Raw genomic sequence first — 19730 nt, forward strand, 5'->3', positions numbered from 1 at the left:
ATTTTGTCATAATTATAATAAGACAATTGTTTTTGCCATCATTAGTATCACATTTTAGCATGGACTCGCAGACGCTTTCTGCAACTTTCAGAATCTATTAAAACATCCGTCAAATCATTTTAATTTAATTTCTATTGAAAAATAGTATACATATTTAAAACCTACAATGTGTTGCCCAAATTGTTTATGTGTTTCTTTCACAACATATGTATTATTAATTTTTCTTTCGCAACGGATACAAATATTTATGTTTATACAGTGCGTCCCAGAATAAACGAAACCGAGATTTAGCGATGATTTATCATAACTTAATCATAAATAAAATAGACAAATGACCTACCAATGTAAAGCTTAGAATCTCCTCTTTCATCTGGTATTACTTAGATTATTCCTTATACATGCATGATCGAGCAAAAACAATTCGAAGAAAGGATGCCAAAAACTCATTTGGCGGGGGGTATCTGAATTTCAAAAAGAAAATCACATGACTAAAAAGTTCAATATCTTCTCTTTTCTTTGATACCTAAATCACAGAAAATGGTCAAGTAGTAAAAAAGTTATGATCCCTCGAAACAATGCTTGTATTTCCATAATTTCATTAAATAAAAGTGTTTTCACCGGTTTCCCACTGAAGCTATCGCACGGTAACAAAAGACTTAATGCATGGCTGATCGTCAACAAAACGGAGTGTCGGGTGAGTTTGAACGCTAGCCTGTAAAACCTCTTCATTTTATGAAATTATTGAAATTCAAGCCTTATTTCAAATAACCAGAACTTTTTTATTTCTTGACCATTTTCTGTAATTGAGGTATCAAATTAAAGAGCAGATATTGAACTTTTTAAAAATGTGGTTTTCTTTTTAAAACCCAGATACGGCCCGCCAAGTGACTTTTTGGTATCCCCTTTTAAAATAGTTTTTGCTCACTCATGCGTGAATGAGAAATAATCTAAGTAATTTCAGATGAAAAAGGAGATTCTAAGCTTTAAAATGGTAGGTCATTTGTCTATTGTATTTGCGATTAAGTTATGATAAATCATCGATAAATCTCGGTTTCGTTTTTTGTGGGACGCACTGTATATGGTATACAATTCGTTTTTGTTTGATGGAAGTGAAATAAATAAATTTGAATTTGAATCATGATGGATAGATGATAGAGGTCATTGTTGAAAGTCGGTGGATCAGGAAAACACATCGTCTTAGGATTCGAACCTGACATTTATATGGTTTGTCCAGAGTCCATGACGACACTGCTGTTTTGATTCACCGATCGTTTGATAAATGCTGCTTTGTCATTGAAGGAACGACTTTTGACAAAAGATTATCTACGTTATAGAAAACGTCTGCGAAGTAATTGCTAAACGTCATAATGTAATGTTCATATAATCCATGCTACTTGCTTATTACCCCTAATTGCCCCTTTAATATTGACCCTAGTATCACATATCACGACACATTTTGTTAAGATGAAATTCAAAGGTGAGCTATCCCCTCAGACATCCTCTGGTTAGCCAGTTGACCCCAACTCTCGAATCTTCATACATTGGCAATCCAGTTCCAGAGGTATAGGCTTAGCATTCTTGAGGTCAATGGAACAGTCGCTTTCTATTTAGGCCTATTTGACTCAAGTGCTCGTACGCGTTGAGCAACGCTGGTCTTAGAAGAGCTAGCCACTATAAAAATAGTATAAATAAAATTGGAACATTGTGTATTGTGTGTGTCTTACTTCCTGAGGATCACATACAATCGATCAAATAAAAAGATATTTCAGTTTCAGTTTGGTTTATTTTTCATATCTCACAAAATATCAAATACAACGTAAAGTTCATCAAAAGACAGTAAATCATTAATACAAAAATAATACAATACTCCACCATTATTCATAATAAAAAAGACAATGTTATACAATAAACGTTCAGATTGGAGACAGATATATCAATAAAATGAGGGTATAAAGGACAATCTATTAAACATCAGTGGCGACCGCACAGAAGCGTTGTTAGCGTAACAGAAGGCTAACATTAGGGCCAGTCACACCTTTCACGGGTGACCACCGCCTTGAAGCATTGTTTTCACTAACAGGGCACTAATAGTAGGCCTACCGGTATCGATAAACTCACAGAAGCTTAGCCGAATTCCTAATAGTCTAACCATAGAGCTAATAGCTCTATGGTCTAACAATAAAAGGCTTAGCAGAAGCTAACAGTGGCGCTAATGTTAATACAAATCACTAACAGTGCCAAGGGCACCAATAGTGATAATGTTAGTGAATAATTTCTCTCTTTAAAACTTGTCTCCCTTTCTTATACCAAGTAATTTAAAATATACCTCGACCGAATTAAATGGGTATTCTGGGCCCAACAATATATGAATAAATTGAGTAAAATTAGATGAGCAAATTGCTGAAAATTTCATCAAAATCTGATAAGAAATAACAAAATTATTGAATATTAAAAAGTAAACACTGTATTTTGCAACTGATATTACTGAGCAGCATGTGGCCATGAATATGCAATAAATGGAACGATAATGCCATATCCTCTAGCTCTTTCCCCTTTTTCTGATTTTATTGAAATGAACTCGTAATTGTCTCAAATGTGTGTATCTCGCCCGAGTAACAAAATGATGATCTTTGAAGCAATATTCTGTTACTTTTCAAAGATTTTTTTTTCTTCCAAGATATATCATTTATTTAGGTGTTTGAAGACATTCTGAATATACCCTGCATTAGAAAGAAGAACAATAGCTGATGAAATTTATCGCATGATAACCATCATTGGCCTATACTCTATCATGAGCATGATGAGTGAAGTCTGTGAAGAGCATTTTCAAACAAAAGAAACTGATGAAAAGTGGGATTGCATTTTTTTAAAGGAATCTCTATCGTTATATCATGATAGGCTATATTTTGTTATCTTTTTGAAGCTTATTCGATATTTTTAAAATTAAATTAGTAAATATATATTTACTACCTGCTACTACATTTTATGTTTAAAATGTAATAATAATTCAATTTTGTAGGCCTATATGATAATAAATTACATTCCTTTACCCTTGCCTAGACAAGATTTTAAACTTGTAGGATGTGCAAATAATCATAAATAAATCTAAGTTAAATCTAGATCACTACGCACAAATTATAGATTTTGCCTAACTCTAATCCCCTAACAACAGCTTTCTGTGCCTTCTGTGCGGTAATTCTACCCATGTTGTTAGGAACTGAGTTGTTAATGGATAATACTATACAGATTGTGATGTCAAGCGTTGATCTCAGATGTAAATAATGCATTATAGCCATCGCGGCGAGATTACCGGTTGTAACAGGGCCATTTGTTAGCGCAGTGTTAGTGAAATGTTTGGCTAACAGCGTTTCTGTGCGGCCGATACAGAGCTTGCAATTTATAGTTTTCTTATTAATAAAATTATAAGTAATTGTCAACTTGTTTTGATATCAATATGATGATATATATATCAATATGCTGAATAAAAACGATATGCCAAATTAATCATGTTACAATCTTAGAACATTTTTTTTACAGGGTTATAAGCTTGTTCTTTATTATTGCACATCTTAAGGTTCCCGAAAAGCTTCTAAATTATTTTAAGCAGCCACTTTGGAACCATCTTAAATTCTTTAAAACAATAATTACAGGTTCTTTTGTACAGAAATAGTATTTTAGGAAACATTTTCCCCGAGGGTTCTAAATATAAATATTGAGGATAAAACTATATAGAGTGACTCACCTCCATGCAGGATGGTATTTGTTACATAGCTCAGACCAGCATCTTTCAGGGCTTGGTAAAGCTTCTCTACCTGCTCACTAGGTCGGACTCTTCGTCTCCAATCACTCAGCATGTCAACAAAGCCTGATCTTGAGATTCTATCAAACGATGAATCTGGTCGATTGAAATATTTCTTTACAGTCGAGTGGGAGTAACCAAGATGGCGGCCTAGGGAGATTGCCTCGCTATGCTTGAGAATCACATCAGCCAGGGTTTCAATGAGATTATTGGATAAACAGCTTATTCGCCCTTGCCTGTGTAAACAAAATCCATAACGCCAAAAAAATTGTTTTATGTAATTTGATAAATAAAATATTTGTTTTGGCATAGCCATATTATGCGTTTTTCCTGTCATTTCTTTGTTCACTTATTGCGTTTTTGCGTAGGGGAGGATGGAGTTTCGCTATTTATTTCTCTACCCACCTCTCCCCTCCTGGCATATCATCGGTTTGCTATGCAAACGATTGAGTACTGTTTTATTGAAAATGATCGTGACATCACTGTTCTATTACAATGATATATTATATTTTACAAGTTCATGATTCTATTTTTTCATTATTATTATTAATATCAATATTACTTCACCTTTTTCCAGAATGACCAAAAAAAAAAAGAGAACATTATGCTAAATTATATAGAGTGAAATCCTGCAGTTCCTATAATAACTTCGTATGCATTGTATGTATTCAGGATCGAAACTACTTAAAAGTTGAAATATGTTTACCGCAAATTCTTATTCCAAATGTTTTAAAAATTGGGTTTTGACAAGAAAACTTACGAATCCCTACGGCTGGTCGCGTAATCCGGTTCATCTGAAAGAAAAAAGAATACAGCAGCAGTAGTAGTATTTTTACTTGTAGTAGTAGTAGTAGTAGTAGTAGTAGTAGTAGTAGTAATAGTGGTGATGGTGGTAGCAGTAGAAGTATCATTATTATGAACAGTTGATAAATTTTTCGTAAAAAAATCATATATCCAAGAATAACAGAGTTATGAATCTTAAAAGATTTGATTTTATGACGTCACATGCGAGCAGCTGCCCATTGTGTTAAATGTAATTATTATTACTATTATTACGTTCTTTTGAATCAATTCAGTTAATTTATCTCCACATTCAATTTGGAAAACATGAAAAACATGATAAATAAAACAAGAGTTGATTAAAGATTACAAAAATACAAAAGAATAACAATATAAAAAACTACAAAATACAAAGAGCAACCAAAGAAACAAAGTATTAGGAAACCTAAATATGTTGTGTGCACTAAGAATCTACACGTAGTACATAAGCCTTTTATTTATGTTTGAACTCTGACAATGAAAGACATTGTTAAAGTAAAAAAAAAACAAATATGTAAGTGGAATGATAAGTTTGATTACGATGACACACTGACTTACCAGGTAGATATATTGTCTAATCATCGTGATATTTTTCGCTAAATATTTACTAATGGGGGTGTGATATTTTTCTAGATGGTGATGGTAACCAATCTAGGGTTACCTTAAAAAGAAAATAAAGTGCCTATACCTTACTAAACTAAACAGCTCTAATTGAATCATTGTTTTCATTATACCTTCCATTGTTATGTTGAATTCTCTTACTGATGTGGCCTCGTGTCCTTCGTGTATTGCAATGCCAATGTTCTTTCCATTGTCCTCCGGGGTAAACTGAAGCACGAACTTCAGAGGAGTACTCTGATGACCACTCAACACACTTTTGATGTGTATCTTCGTTGGAGAAAATAATATACAAAAGAACTATACATGTATAATAAATCAAAACAATATTCTAAGTAATTGTCATAATATCCGAATGAGTACGATGACTATACAAATGATTAATTACTAAAGCAAAGGTAAAAGCGGAACAAGTTCAGTAACACATCACAAGTATTGTAAAGACATGAAAATATATTTTTTTATCTTTTTTTTTTATCAACGAGGATTTGCCGGGTTTGTTAGGTTGAGAGAGAAGATGTAAAATTGGAACGCATCTAATTTAATCGATTGATGGATATTGATGCATCTGAAAAATAAATTACGTCAGCTGCATTTTGCAGCTATAATTAATTCTATATTTCTTAGGAATCATTTTAAGTCAACACAGTGCCATATATAAATTGCCTTGCAAAACCATAAGGATATTCCATGATAATAGATATTAAAACTTGTAATAAACACCATACCATTCGTCTGTGTTGCTTCGAGTCTTCATGACAAATAACCTTCAGGTGTTTTGTTGTTAACCCTATAGAGAATTTGAATCCCTCCTCGACTTGACAGTAAGGTACAGACGAATCCAGTTCCGTCTTGATTATATCCTGGAACATGTAAAAGATTGAAAGTTGATTCACAATAATTTCTTGATAATTTATGACAGAGAATTAAAGTGTTAAAATGGTTAGTAAAAATCGCCTTTATCGCAGGGTGCTTCAATAAGATGCGCCACTATTTCCATCAGATAAAATCCGCTAGTATTTTACAAATTCAAAATTGATTCAGAGTTTATAGTTAATGGCAAGTGTAAGCAATGATGAGTTAAAGGCTATAATTACTTGTCCATATTTGGCTCTTAATTGACTTTAATGTTTAAAATATTTTGAAATATAATTTTACAATATCATAACTGCACTTGTTAACTATATGGAAATATCTCTCATAACAAGATTCTATGAATATGAATAATTGTAAACTACGTTACAAACACTCTTTTTGTTGTGGCGACGCTTACATGCCTTGTATTATGAATGTATATATATCTCCATTACAAAAGTGATGGTTTCCATTTTGTACTTCCTACTATCTGACCCCTCTCTCCATCTCTCTTTCATTTACACAGTTACCTTTCTTTTTCATTAAACATGCTTGTCCCTTCCCGCATACTGTACTTCATTCCATTTAGGCAAGTATTATCTTAATATTCTGCTTTCTTATGTAATGCATAACATTTTATGTGATAAGTCTTATGCATTTTAACTTATGAATTGTACCTATTCAATCAAAATTGTATATACATGTATTATCCCCCCCCCCCGCCTATTGCCAGTGATAGAAGGGTAGTTTGTCCCATCATCACTGGTAAAGGACCTGGGTTTATTTTACCTTCTCTATTTGATTATGAAATAAAGATGATTTATAAAATTTAATCAGAATACTGTTTCGTTCTCTTTATAACTTTCCTGAGTTAAGGTGTACCATCGTATTTTATCGCTGCAGCAGAAATGATATCAATAATTACGAATAATGACTAATTCAATGTTGCATAAAAGTTCATTTTTTTCATGAACAAATGTTAAGATTTTGAATATATATTGAAATAAATTTGTACGCCGGTAATATTTTGAAAATCCTGAAAAGACGCGTACGTCAAGATGTTAAAAATGGTGAAAACTTAATAAAAATACCTGATCATATGTGTTATATGGATAGGTTATGTACACGTGTAGAGATGGTTGCTCTGCTGGTGTCTTCATAGTGGGTTGGAAGACTAAGCATGTTAGTTGAATTTCTCGAAGATTCTTTGAAGACACAGCCAAAACTTCAATATGACGCGTACAAAACTCAATCGTAGATTTTGAGATTGTTGAATCGTTAGCAGTCAGCATTCTGCGACCGAATTTTCCTGAAGTTTGGAAATGGACGTGGAGTTGTGAATTTTGGATCTTCATTAAAATTTGGTGTATCGCGCTAAAGTGCCGGGAAGACGAATATATTTCAAAATCAGACATTTCTCTTTTACAGTAATTGAGTTTTTTCTACTTAACTATGCATACATTAGTTCTGTGGAAGTGAGTTCGAAATGATGCGGATTCGGTGCAGATATTATCCTAAAGGTTCTTATCCTTATGAGGTAATTGTTCACCTGATGAGATTGTGGCCGTCAACGGAATAACTTTGGGTCAAACTTGACCTGGTGTGTGTTTCATAATGATATTTGTAAAATTACGCACAACTTTACGCACGACTGGAACATGTCTTTTAAGGTCATGAATCAAATATACAGGGATATCATTTAGCACAAGAAAGGATCACCAGTCGTGTGTAAAATCATTCGTATCTTACGAACAGCCTTATGAAACACCCAGCTGAACTTCTAAGAGTGGATACATTCTGATTTCAAACTACAACCAAGGTGAATTGGACGATTTTCATGACTAAATTCATACCTGACTCGGTTTTGGTGTACAATACAACAGAAGAATCGTCGTTTTGTTCCCGGAACTTTACACAGTGTGGCAGTACTATCGATGCCGGCTTGAGAAGTTCTTGATGGACAGAAGTCTCTAAAACTGGAGTAATAAGAACTTCATCGTCGTGTATGGGAAGTCTGAGAGTATTGTGGATTGATACGCGAAGGGTGACGGTTGATCTCGTTCCTTTCGGAATAGCCCCTTCAGGAATAGATACAGTAATTCCAAGTTCATCGAGGGTCACCCTTTGTCCCTTATGATCAATGATGCCGTACGAGATGAAAAATGGATAGGTCGAGTGACATGCCAGGCCTGAGGGGGTCGATAAAAAAAAAAAAAAACGTTATTCAAAAAAATTCACAATATGAATTAATTGAAAAGCGTCAGAGGCGATGTACGAATGACGTGTTACCTTTTGCTATGAGGTCCGCACAACTGAGCTGAAAAGCCTGAGCTATTGCAAGAAGCCTCTCCCGAATTCCACCTTTGCTGGACCATTCTATCAGCATTTGTAGGGCAGCAGAAACAACCATGTGTGGTGCAAAGTCTACAGATGTGTTAATGATCTCCATGACACTGGTAGGCTGTACACCCAAATGACGAATTAAACCGAGGAGGTCTACCTCAGACCGAATGAGTTTTGCTATTTCGTCGTAGCCTCCTGACAAGTAAGCACACAAATTTGAAACAATTATGACCCTAATATTCATATGAATGCAATTACAAGTGGATAAAAATACTCTTGACAGAGGCCTTGATAAAAGTAATTTACAGGAACCAGGTAAAAAGGCCGTTCGGGTAAACGGATAAAGATATTTAACCCATGGTTATGCATTCCAGCTGCAACCAAGACGTATGTTCTTTATTAATCACCAATTGGCTTTAGAATTAAAATTTACAAAATTTCTTTAAACTCACAGGTAGGTAGCTAGTTAAGAGATTTCAAATAACCTGTTTTGTCACCGGAGATGTACTTCATCAACAACTCGTGGAGTTCAACCTCTTTTACTCCTTCTTCTAGGCCATCATGCCACATAAGTAGGATTTGCATTGCTGTTGCATCCAGTGATGAAGGATTCTGCTGAGTGACGTAACCGACTATGCTGATGTCATCAATACGAAGGGCTTTACCAAGTGAACATGCTATTTGGAAGGTTTTGACTTGATGAGCCACACTAGAAAGTTCTTCTGTGTTTGGTATTCCACCGTGTTGATCGAGATCCTCATGCGTTACCACTTGCTCACAAGAAGGCCCAAGTGGATCATCATCTTAAAAATATACAGTGCGTCCCAGAAAAAACGAAACCGAGATTTAGCGATGATTTATCATAACTTAATCACAAAAACAATAGACAAATGACCTACCAATGTAAAGCTTAGAATCTCCTCTTTCATCTGAAATTACTTAGAATATTCCTCATTCACGCATGAGTGAGCAAAAACAATTTGAAGAAAGGATACCAAAAACTCATTTGGCGGGCGGTATCTGAATTTTAAAAAGAAAACCACATGTCTTAAAAGTTCAATATCTGCTCTTTAATAGATACCTCAATCACAGAAAATGGTCAAGAAATAACAAAGTTCTGGTTATTTGAAATAAGGCTTGAATTTCCATAATTTCATTAAATAAACCGGTTTCCCACCGAAGCTATCGCACGCTAACAAAAGACTTAATGCATGGCTGATCGTAAACAAAACGGAGTGTCGAGTGAGTTTGAACGCTAGCCTGTAAAACCTCTTCATTTTATGAAATTATTGAAATTCAAGCCTTATTTCAAATAACCAGAACTTTGTTATTTTTTGACCATTTTCTGCAATTGAGGTATCAAATTGAAGAGCAGATATTGAACTTTTTAAAAATGTGGTTTTCTTTTTGAAAGCCAGATACAACCCGCCAAATGACTTTTTGGTATCCCCCCTTCAAATCGTTTTTGCTCAATGAAGCCTGAAGAAGAAATAACCTAAGTAATATCAGATGAAAGAGGAGATTCTAAGCTTTACATTGGTAGGTCATTTGTCTATTTTATTTGTGATTAACTTATGATAAATCATCGCTAAATCTCGGTTTCGTTTTTTCTGGGACGCACTGTATATTAGCAACATATAATCATGTGTTGATTTGAAAATAGAATTCCGAACCTTATTTCGAAAATATAATTCCGAATACTTATTTTACAACTGTTTTTACTACATGCTCCTTATTCAATAAAAATGATAAATATTGTATCGGTCATACTGATATCTAAAAAAGTATATATTGGGTTTATTTTCAAATGTGCAAACGCAGTTAAGGCCTTTTCTTTCTAAAATACTATCCCATTAAGCAACGATTGATACATCGTTTTCAACAAACGGAGGTGTCCCCAGGGGAACAAACTAGGCCCGTTTTCCCAGTCACGGCATGTGACCATTTTCATGTGTTAAACCTTTGGATTTTCATAGGGCTGGCGTTTATTTAGTACCAGTAAAGAGTGGGTCACCGGTCCTTAGTTGGGCCATCCGTGACTCTTTGGAGAATCCCAGAGCTCCATAGTATATTACATTATCGATGTTTATTATTGTTAAACAGTTCATTTTCTGTGTATTTCGGAAATAAACCATTTAATAGTAATAATTCATTGCGAATTCATTTTGTCACGTATATCGTGCCCTTTTTCGCATTTTTTCTAACGCAGGTCCCCAAAGTTTAATGACATTCTCATTACTCTTCTATACTCTTTACACACTATTTTCCTCTTCTACCCTGTCGAATTAAGCCAAAACTTCGCATTATTAAATGAATATTGAAAGCATCCAGCACTCACAGCAGTATTGAAATGTGCCTCCAATATCTCGAGCATAGCATCCTCTATGCCAGTAATGTCTATTCACTGAAGACAGTAACGGAAATTTATTTTAAAAATATTATATTTCTATCGCTATTACTATGCTTCCAAGGCATAGATGGCAGAATCAACTAAATAAATTGATACAGATTATAAAGTAACCTCTAGGAAACAAACTGATGGTATCTTTTATCTTTAACCTTTCTCACACAAATAATTATGTGACATCATTTACATATGATCGGGTTTAAAAGCTTAAATTGAAATAATATGCACCTAATTATACTTTTCGAATGACCGTCAAATAAACATTACAAAATAGAAATTAAAAGAAAAGATGTAATCAATGAGCAGGTATTCATGAGGCGAAAAATTCATGAAAGAGCGTGAAATTTCGAGCGGTTTCGACGTGTCGATAAAAGCAACAGGGGATATTATGCCCGCCTTGCTTAGATATCAGAAATTTATTGTATCACCTCGACAAACGTTTCCCGAAACATCTTTATTCGTTTCTGCTTACCCGTTTCTGAAAAGTCAATGATCTCCATCTTTTCAAGATCGCTTTCCAGTTCATTTGGCTTGGTCATTTCTACAACGGTCTGTTTGAGAACTGTAGTAGTATCTTCTTCTGAAAAATAGTGTTAAAGACATCAATATTTTATTCAACTTGTAAAAGGGTACTATTGAAGGTAGTTTACATTCTTAGAAAAAAAAATGGAAATGTCTTTTCTCGTATTCGTTTTTTTCATAGCGAGGATTACATATTAACATTTGGCCAGGAATGGGCAAATTGCACAGCATTCCTATTTGATTTAACAGTTATATCGCTATGCAGTAACTGATATACTCTGCAAAGTCTTCTTTTTTTTTAATGTGGAGAAACTTAAATCTCCCCGATGCATTCCACGTATTTGTCAATTGAATACAAAAGCTGTTTTAATACAAGTCTTCAGTTTCGTCGTTTTACTCTTTTATCGGTTTAAATTCAATCCAAGCGAGCCCATTAAACAATAAAATTAGCCGTCTTCAATTCCCCCCCATACCTTCTAAATGTTCAGGTTTTTCCACTGATTGTACAGATTCCCAAACACATTTCAAAGTTTTTATCGCCTTTTCTCCGGGAGGCTGAGATGATTTCCATTTAGAAAGCATCATAATGTTGGTGTCTCTCCTGTTAGGAAATGTCCGGTGTTTTATGTGTTCAAGCTCTGTTGAAGTGAGACCAAGTTTTATTCCAGTCTCGAAGTACTTCTCTTGTTTTATCTTTCTGGATAAATGGAGTAGCGTCTTGTCTGGGATTTCAGTGTACACTCTAAAAACAAATCAGTCAAAAATGACTAGTTAATAGGGTCAGCTGTGTGCAACTGTTATTCTAGTCATATTTGACTATTTTTTAGTCATATTTTACTAGAACATAGTTATTTCTGACTAGAATATATGTCAGAAATGTGAATATCAGTGATTGCCATATCAGTTGCTCCCAGCTGACTACTGGTCTAGTCAATTTGACTGATTTGTGTTAAGAGTGTATGATTGTAAGGAAAAAAACGAGGAAATGAATCTTCATTTAATGATTTTGTTTTTCATAATGAAAAAGGTTTGCAATTCTCAAATCTCAATGTGTTGATTGACTTTGCTCAAACTTTGTAAGAGAGGATTTTACCCGTTTTAATCGACTGGAATCGTACAGTCTTAGCAGAATATGATTGAGGATGATGCAGATTATTACAAACAAATTAGAAATCGTAATACATTTGCTCTATGGCGGCCGTACTGCGAGTCAAAAACAGGCGTTTTAACATTTTTTGTACCATTTACATATAGGTGGTTCGAATAAAAATGAATAAAACGGCTGTTTTTGACTCGCCGTGCGGCCGCTGTAGAGCAAATGTGACCAATGTATAAATACAAACAAATAATTGGATAAGTTCAGATATAGAAACAGTATAACATATTTACAAACTGTGAAATGAAGTGCTTACCCCGATGAACTTGCTTGTAATGCACACCGATCTGTTACAGAAAATGAGGAAAGAAAAGTGACAAAAGAAGGGTTTCGGTCAAATGATATCTGAATCCATTTTTATGTTTATCTAGCTTCCAAACCGTTTTCATACTTTCCCACAAAGATACACCATCGAGCTATTGCCTTACATTTTTTCCACTATTGCCTTCATCCCCAAAGCGCTCACCTATCTCTTCTCGCTTTGCTGTAATATCACCTTTTCTACTCTCTCTCTCTATGTCTTTCTTAAGCACACGCCTATAAACTCCATTCTCAGACACTAAACAATAATCCTAAAACACCATTCATATATCTCACAACCAAAATTATACATTCCATCAACGCACGCACATCCGTGCATCCATCCACACTCCCCACACCTTCATACCCTACCCACACAGGCAAACTCACTCCATCGCATTTCCCACACCCACATCCTCGTACACAGAACACACGGGGCAACACATCTTCTCACTTGCACTCGCCCACCTCCTCGTGCACCACCAAAACAAACAGGCCAACACACGCACACTGCCCACACCCACATTCTCGTGCCCTAAGAACACACAGACCAACACATGCACACACATTGCCCACATACTGGTACCCATGCAGAAGACGCAGGCCAACATATATGTACACACTCTGCCCACAAATCCTAACACATGTCTTACACCCACATCGTCGTATGTGAACCACCCGGACAGAACACATATGCCAACAAATCCCCGCACATTGAACACACCCCCATCCTCGTGCAAACTCTCGAACACGCAGCCAAACATATACATGTATACGCACACTGCCACACCCACATGTTCATTATACACCACCGGAACACACCGGCCAACACGAACACCAACAGTGTTTCCGTGTTACGCGTGTTTCATTAATATCAACCTTTTCTATGGCTGGACTTGCCCTTAGATTTAAGGTCTGATTCTTTTTTTCAGATACATGGAACCGTGATCCTCTCCCCCGATCTGTTCTTCAACCCACTTTTACTTGGTTGTATCAAGCGCTAATCTTCTATTTTAGGATTCATACAACTGTTAGCACGCGGTGCTTCTGCATCCTAGGTATATATCCTCCGACCTCCATCCGAATCAATAACATGTTACCCATCTTAGAGTATGGTTTGGCTGCTGGACATCCAACAACCTCAAGACAGGTATACAAGCTTGAGCGTTTTCAGAGTATAGCCACGAGACTTGCCCTAAAACAGCGTTGTGGTGAGATGCTCTATAGGCTCTAACTATTCACTGGTCCTCGCTTCTCGACGGAATTGTCTCCTATGTCCATTTGCATTTAAGCGTCTTCATGGAATTGCAACTATCTACCCCCGTCATCTTGAAAAAAACTTTATTATCGTCATTTGCCCTCCAGAACCGCCCTCCAGTCTATTTCCTTTTCACCCTCTAGACGCCTTCCAAGACTTTGGAACTCTTTCCATTTGAGTAATAGATATGATGGTGTCTCAACTTTCTTATTTTTGTTCTTCGTTGAAGAGAGACCTTGAATGTCTTTACTTTCTTGTCATTTTATTTTACCCTTTTTCACCTCGTTCTCATTATACTCGTGCAGCCTCAAAACATACAGGCCAACACAAGCATGTGTATCCACGCACACACTTCCCACACCCATAAAAAACATCCACATCCTCGTGGAACATCCTCGACATACACACACAAAGCACAAACACGTACGTGTATCGATCCTCACACATCCCCCACCCACTAAAAAAGAACACATTCTTATTTTCGTCTCTATAATCTCCATACCTTCATCCATGGAGTCCAATGATGTCATTATTGAGATTAGTTTCTCCACTGCTGCTTGACCAGAGGCTTGTGTCTGCCGCCATTTTACTAGTATGTCATAGAAGGCCTGCTGTCTGTCTCCCAAACTTCGGTACTCTATAGCATCCAACTGTGGGATCGGGAAACCGAGAGCTACTCCTAAATCATAATACTGATTCACTGTCATTTTTTCAGCAATGTCGAGGACATGAACTTCATTGAGGCAACCTTTTGAGACTTCTTCAATAATTCTGAAAGGATGGGGTAAAGGTAATAAAAGTGCAGTAATCAAAGTTAGACGATCATTATCCGCTTACGAAGTAAAATTCCAATTCGCTTTATAGTTGACCAAAACGGGAATGCAGATATTGCAAAAATAGGACATAACATAGAAAAGTCCACTTTTCAGATAAATATCATGGACAATTACTGCCTCCATCAACATTAACCAAAACTTCACAATGACACAATCACACTTGACGCTAATTTCGAAGTTCAAAATAGTACATAGTGTCATCTAAGAAGCCTCTTGCCATATTGACCCTTCCCTACAGCTGCAACGTGGTCGCTCTAGTACAAAGCCTAGGAAAATGAATTAACTCAGTAGTTAACGACTTGATATAAAAAAAAGTTGCATCTTACCGTCTAAAAGCAATGGGTTCCAATTCCTGTTCATCTGTACAAACAAAAACAAAAGAGATAATAAAATCACAGCTGCATTCTGACTGACATGTTTCTTTTAAATCACTGTCATTGACATCATGGGGTGAATCAACTGCCACCTTAAGAACATATACAATTCGACCATAATGAGTTTTAAAAAAGATAAATGTCCATGAATAAAGTCTTATAAATGGTTTTGTATGTGAGTGGTGCATTCAAACTGGGCAGATAATAGCATCTCTTTACAAATCGAATGGACACTACCACGACCATACATACCAGAGCATCTAATGACAAAACTGATAGCTACTGAAACATCGACCCGTTTCCCCGTCTGTGTAATGTTGATTGTCACTGGGGGATCCGTGTCATCTTTATGCGAAGGTACGGAGAGAACAATTCGGTGTTGCATTCTACTTTGAACGTCTTTGAGTAGGAGTACCTGTCGTCCACAACGCAAGGAGGGGAAAAGGTGAAAATTTTTAATGGCAAGATGATAAAGTAATTTCAATGTAATCATAGAGTCAAACAAAGCAGTTACCTTCTTGTCCACTTCCTCATCACCACGATAACATGCTACATTGACATTCCCAGTCTTGGAGGCAATGCTAATGGGAATGGAGGGATGAGCCTTGTGGTAAGATTGCTTCTTTTCCTCCTTTTGTATTTCCTGTTGAACCAAAATTAAATAGGATGTCAGAAATTAGATGGAATATAATCGTAATGCTACATTTTAAAGTTTACCAGCATCTCAAGATGAGGCGGAAATTCAGACTCTCTTGCTCAATATGCATACTAAAAAAATGATAACATATAAAGCTTAAGGAATGTGACAACAAATCAACATAGCAACAAAAACTGAAAATGAATAATCGTAGACAGATAAAACGTGACTAGATGTACTGTCCGTTCATCTTTCCCCGGCCGATACGAGATACTTACATTTTAATCAACCATAATTACTGTACAAGGGATTATTCAGTATTCGACGGTTTTCCGAGTTTTTTCTTGTTCCAGTCATACTAACTACTTCTAATACTAGGATTACTTCTACTTAATATCCGAGATTTATCAGAACAATTCTATATCCTTCAATTGTCACTGTTTTAATGAACTGTCGTCATCATTGCCATGCTTTGATACGTACCACATCAATTCCAGGAAGGTTGGTATGTAGTCGAAGGTGGACTTTAATCTCCCTTAGTTCTCTTATTCTATCTGGAATATACGGCGTGCACAAAAGTCGGTGTCTAACCACATTTTGCTCAAGGGGAATTAGAACCAACCAGTTTGCAGAGTGTAAGATGTACAGCTCAAGATGGCTTTTGCAGACCCTGCAATGTGGTGGTTTGTCGGGAGAGTTGGATGATCTCCTTCGTGAGGTTTTTGGTAGATCTATGTATGATAATAGATTATGGCTTTAAGAGGATGGAACAGAGCCGGGGATGCTTGCTTCTGAATTGGTAATGTTTTTAGAGGAGTTGGTACGTAAAGGCAACAGTCAACCACAAACCATTAAGAGGGGAGGGGGTGGAGAAAAGTTATTAGAATTTGGCGTGACATCTTTGGAGGAAGATTTTAAGACAGGCGTTTTCGACTTTCACCCGTATTATCAAACTCGACTGCAGACAAAAGATTGAAGACGATTTAAGATTAGAACAAACATGTAATCATCAATAGCTCAACCAATGTCTTACCTAAATGTTCCCTGGGTTATTTACTGAAGCCAAAAGACGGAAATTTAACCTTTACATCATCCAATAGGCTTACCATTAACTGGATCCCATTCATATGAGACGATATCTGGCTTAACTTTATCTGGGTTGGTGACCAGTGCAGCATGAGGTATCCTGATCTTAACAGGTTTCAGGAATATCATGTTTGGAGGATCACATCTGACCCCATAGCAGGCCACTGATTCATCATCCTGGATGTCAACACAAGGAGGGTCCCGTAGAAGGGTTAGGGTGATCTCTTGCGATTCACCCAGATGTACAGCCTCGGGTGGAATGAGCATTGATACGCCATGGTCATCAAGTGAAATCTTCTGAGAGAGATCTTCTTCGACTTTGGCGCAGCTTACAGAAGGTCCCGGTTGTTTTTCTGTTTTGTTAATAACCATTAAGTCGAAAATATCATTTTGATGAAAATAATTTTGATAATTCAATCAGGCAATATTAATAGTTTGTTGCTCGTAACTCTAATGTAACATTTAAAATTAAATTTGCCACGCCCAAGTAAGAAGAAGTGATATTCAAGCCTTCACGGTATTTTTTCCAGGTGCATGATGGATCCCAAATCTTCATAAACTTTTCATCATGTTATACGAATCCATTTCGAATTCTTTATCAAGCTTAAAGTCATTAATGTATCATTATTATTTTTCTACTTATTAAACATTGACACACTCTTTATTAATTACGACAAGTAAAGTGCTATCGTGGTTTACATGGAAATATAGCAGTAAAAAACAAACGAAAAAGTTAAAAACACCAAAAGTCATAAAATAGAGACATCAGAATAATTATTGCAACCTATCTATCTTAACTAATTAATAAAAATAAACTTTGATAATATTGGATCAATCCCCCATTCAATTTGTGAAGTAATTTTGTGCGTTACGCACATGCAAGACAGACAGCCGGAATGTGATTGTCATCTATAAACTACCTTTAATAACTAATGAAAAAAAATTGGATCAATAAACTAGAATTTGTAAAGTAACGTACATGAATGTCGTTTTTCTGTCCGGAATCTTTGCTGACTTTATCATCACCCCCTCCTATTTAGTTAGGCGTCAAAGTTATGAAATTCTCAAGCATTTAGGGTTAATAATGTTACAGTGATGATTGTGATCATAGCATTATTGACTAATGAAAATTCTTTATGGGGTTACAGTAGGCAATTAAACCTACTTCACAGTTTTTTAGAAACGTGAAACATATTAATGTGCAGGAGTTCCTACCTCGGTAAGATTTGATGTCTTCAAGGGAATTCAACCTGAAAAAAAAAATCACTTGCCATATTATTGTCAAAAATCATTATTTTGTTTTTTTACAAAGTTCTTTTTGAAAATTGTTCATAGTTATCAAATGCTTTGTTCATTTCGAGCTTATATTTTTTAACTAAAAATATGCCAACGGTCATTATTTTGATAGAAGAAAGGAGTGCTGTTAATCATTTTGACTTTTATTTTGTCGTTTCTAGAAATTACAACGGATAATATTTTAGAATTGAAAACAAAACTTTATTCTCTATTTTAGCAAAGAATTAATGGCAGATTTATTTATTTATTTTTTTGGGGGGAAGAAAGTATAATCACATGGGATTTGATGTAAAATGGTGTCGAAATATGCCTACTTTGAGTCTTTAATGTTCTTCTTCATAATTGTTCTTCATTTATATATTTCTGTAAATCATGTATATACCGAATTGTAAATACTGAATAGATAAGGTGACTCAAATAAGGATTAAAGAAAAAATACCTTGTCAATATCATCTGTTTGACCACTTCATCCTTGGCATAATGGATTGGTAGCTTGCCTGACTTATCTTCCACATCTATCTTGGCTCCATTTTCAAGAAGATGGAACACTAAGGCCCTCTTGGGAGAAAGTTCTCCACCGTAAAACTCAGCAGAAATCTGCAACTTTCAAGAAATATGCCTCTTGCTGAAAACTATTAAGAGTGCCCAAGTTACAATGTTGACATCCATGTACAAACACTAGCGCTTGTGCAAATTGCCCTGATGTTTTTCAGTAAGAAACGCTTGAGAATGCAAACAAGAGCTGCTCAAAATGTCATAGGTAACTTTAATCATGAGACTAGGAATGGCACCACCTAATGAAGAATTTATCTTGGCCAAGTATTGGAAAAAGGCGTGATTATTTTCTAGCCACCCTAATGTCATCACGTCTGTGTAACGAAATTGAAATGGTATTCATCTCACGAATTTGATACTAGAAATGCCGGTTCCCTCAAAGTAGTTATACCAAAATGTGACAGAATTGTTTTAACAAACGATCAAATATGCCGGTGCGAAAGTCTGGAATGAACTTCCCAATAATTTGCAAAACTCTAATTCCGGAAACAGCTTCAATTCGAAAAAAAAAACGTTGTTCCTAAATGCTTAAGCGACCTCCCCCTCGTAAATGAATTTAACGTAACCGTTCTGTTGTTTACTTGTGTAATTTTCATATCCTCGTGTTAACATTTCTTTCTTTTGAACTGATTGCAGTTATAATTGTTCGATTGCTTCAATTTCTTAATTTCATTTACGCTTCATTATCTATCAAAGATAAGATACAGTCTTGGTTTACACGTATATGTCACATATATGTATTTAGTCTTTTACGAGAAAATATTATGAGTACATAATATTTTTTATACAGGACCAACATGAGCTTGTTATGTTGTTTTCATATATTTGAATAAATAAAAATATAGTTTGTAAAGTTTTCAAATATATGA

At 35.6% G+C, this 19730-nt stretch overlaps 2 protein-coding genes and 1 long non-coding RNA gene across 3 annotated transcripts; all 3 read right to left on the reverse strand.

Annotated features, from left to right (window-relative positions):
• Window positions 1-460: 460 nt before the first annotated feature.
• On the reverse strand, window positions 461-4594 carry LOC129266813 (uncharacterized). The gene is made up of 3 exons (XR_010294405.1): window positions 4560-4594; window positions 3743-4035; window positions 461-1671 (listed from the first exon to the last, which is right to left on the reverse strand). It is a non-coding gene; the product is annotated as an uncharacterized LOC129266813 (long non-coding RNA).
• A 764-nt stretch (window positions 4595-5358) lies between these two features.
• Window positions 5359-12073, reverse strand: LOC135154863 (uncharacterized). Its single transcript, XM_064103084.1, has 7 exons — window positions 11837-12073; window positions 11314-11421; window positions 8920-9237; window positions 8381-8629; window positions 7183-8280; window positions 5965-6099; window positions 5359-5506 (listed from the first exon to the last, which is right to left on the reverse strand). Exons 1-5 carry the CDS (start codon window positions 11946-11948, stop codon window positions 7895-7897), a joined length of 1173 nt encoding a protein of 390 aa, XP_063959154.1. The 5' UTR covers window positions 11949-12073; the 3' UTR covers window positions 5359-5506; window positions 5965-6099; window positions 7183-7894.
• Window positions 12074-12771: 698 nt separating this feature from the next.
• LOC135154996 (uncharacterized) lies at window positions 12772-17322 on the reverse strand. Its single transcript, XM_064103267.1, has 7 exons — window positions 17031-17322; window positions 16408-16655; window positions 15802-15930; window positions 15540-15702; window positions 15240-15273; window positions 14580-14848; window positions 12772-12806 (listed from the first exon to the last, which is right to left on the reverse strand). The coding sequence occupies exons 1-7, from the start codon at window positions 17275-17277 to the stop codon at window positions 12772-12774; spliced, it is 1125 nt and encodes a 374-aa protein (XP_063959337.1). The 5' UTR covers window positions 17278-17322.
• Window positions 17323-19730: the final 2408 nt, after the last annotated feature.

This window comes from Lytechinus pictus, chromosome 8 (assembly GCF_037042905.1).
Source record: "Lytechinus pictus isolate F3 Inbred chromosome 8, Lp3.0, whole genome shotgun sequence".
NCBI lineage: Eukaryota > Metazoa > Echinodermata > Echinoidea > Temnopleuroida > Toxopneustidae > Lytechinus > Lytechinus pictus.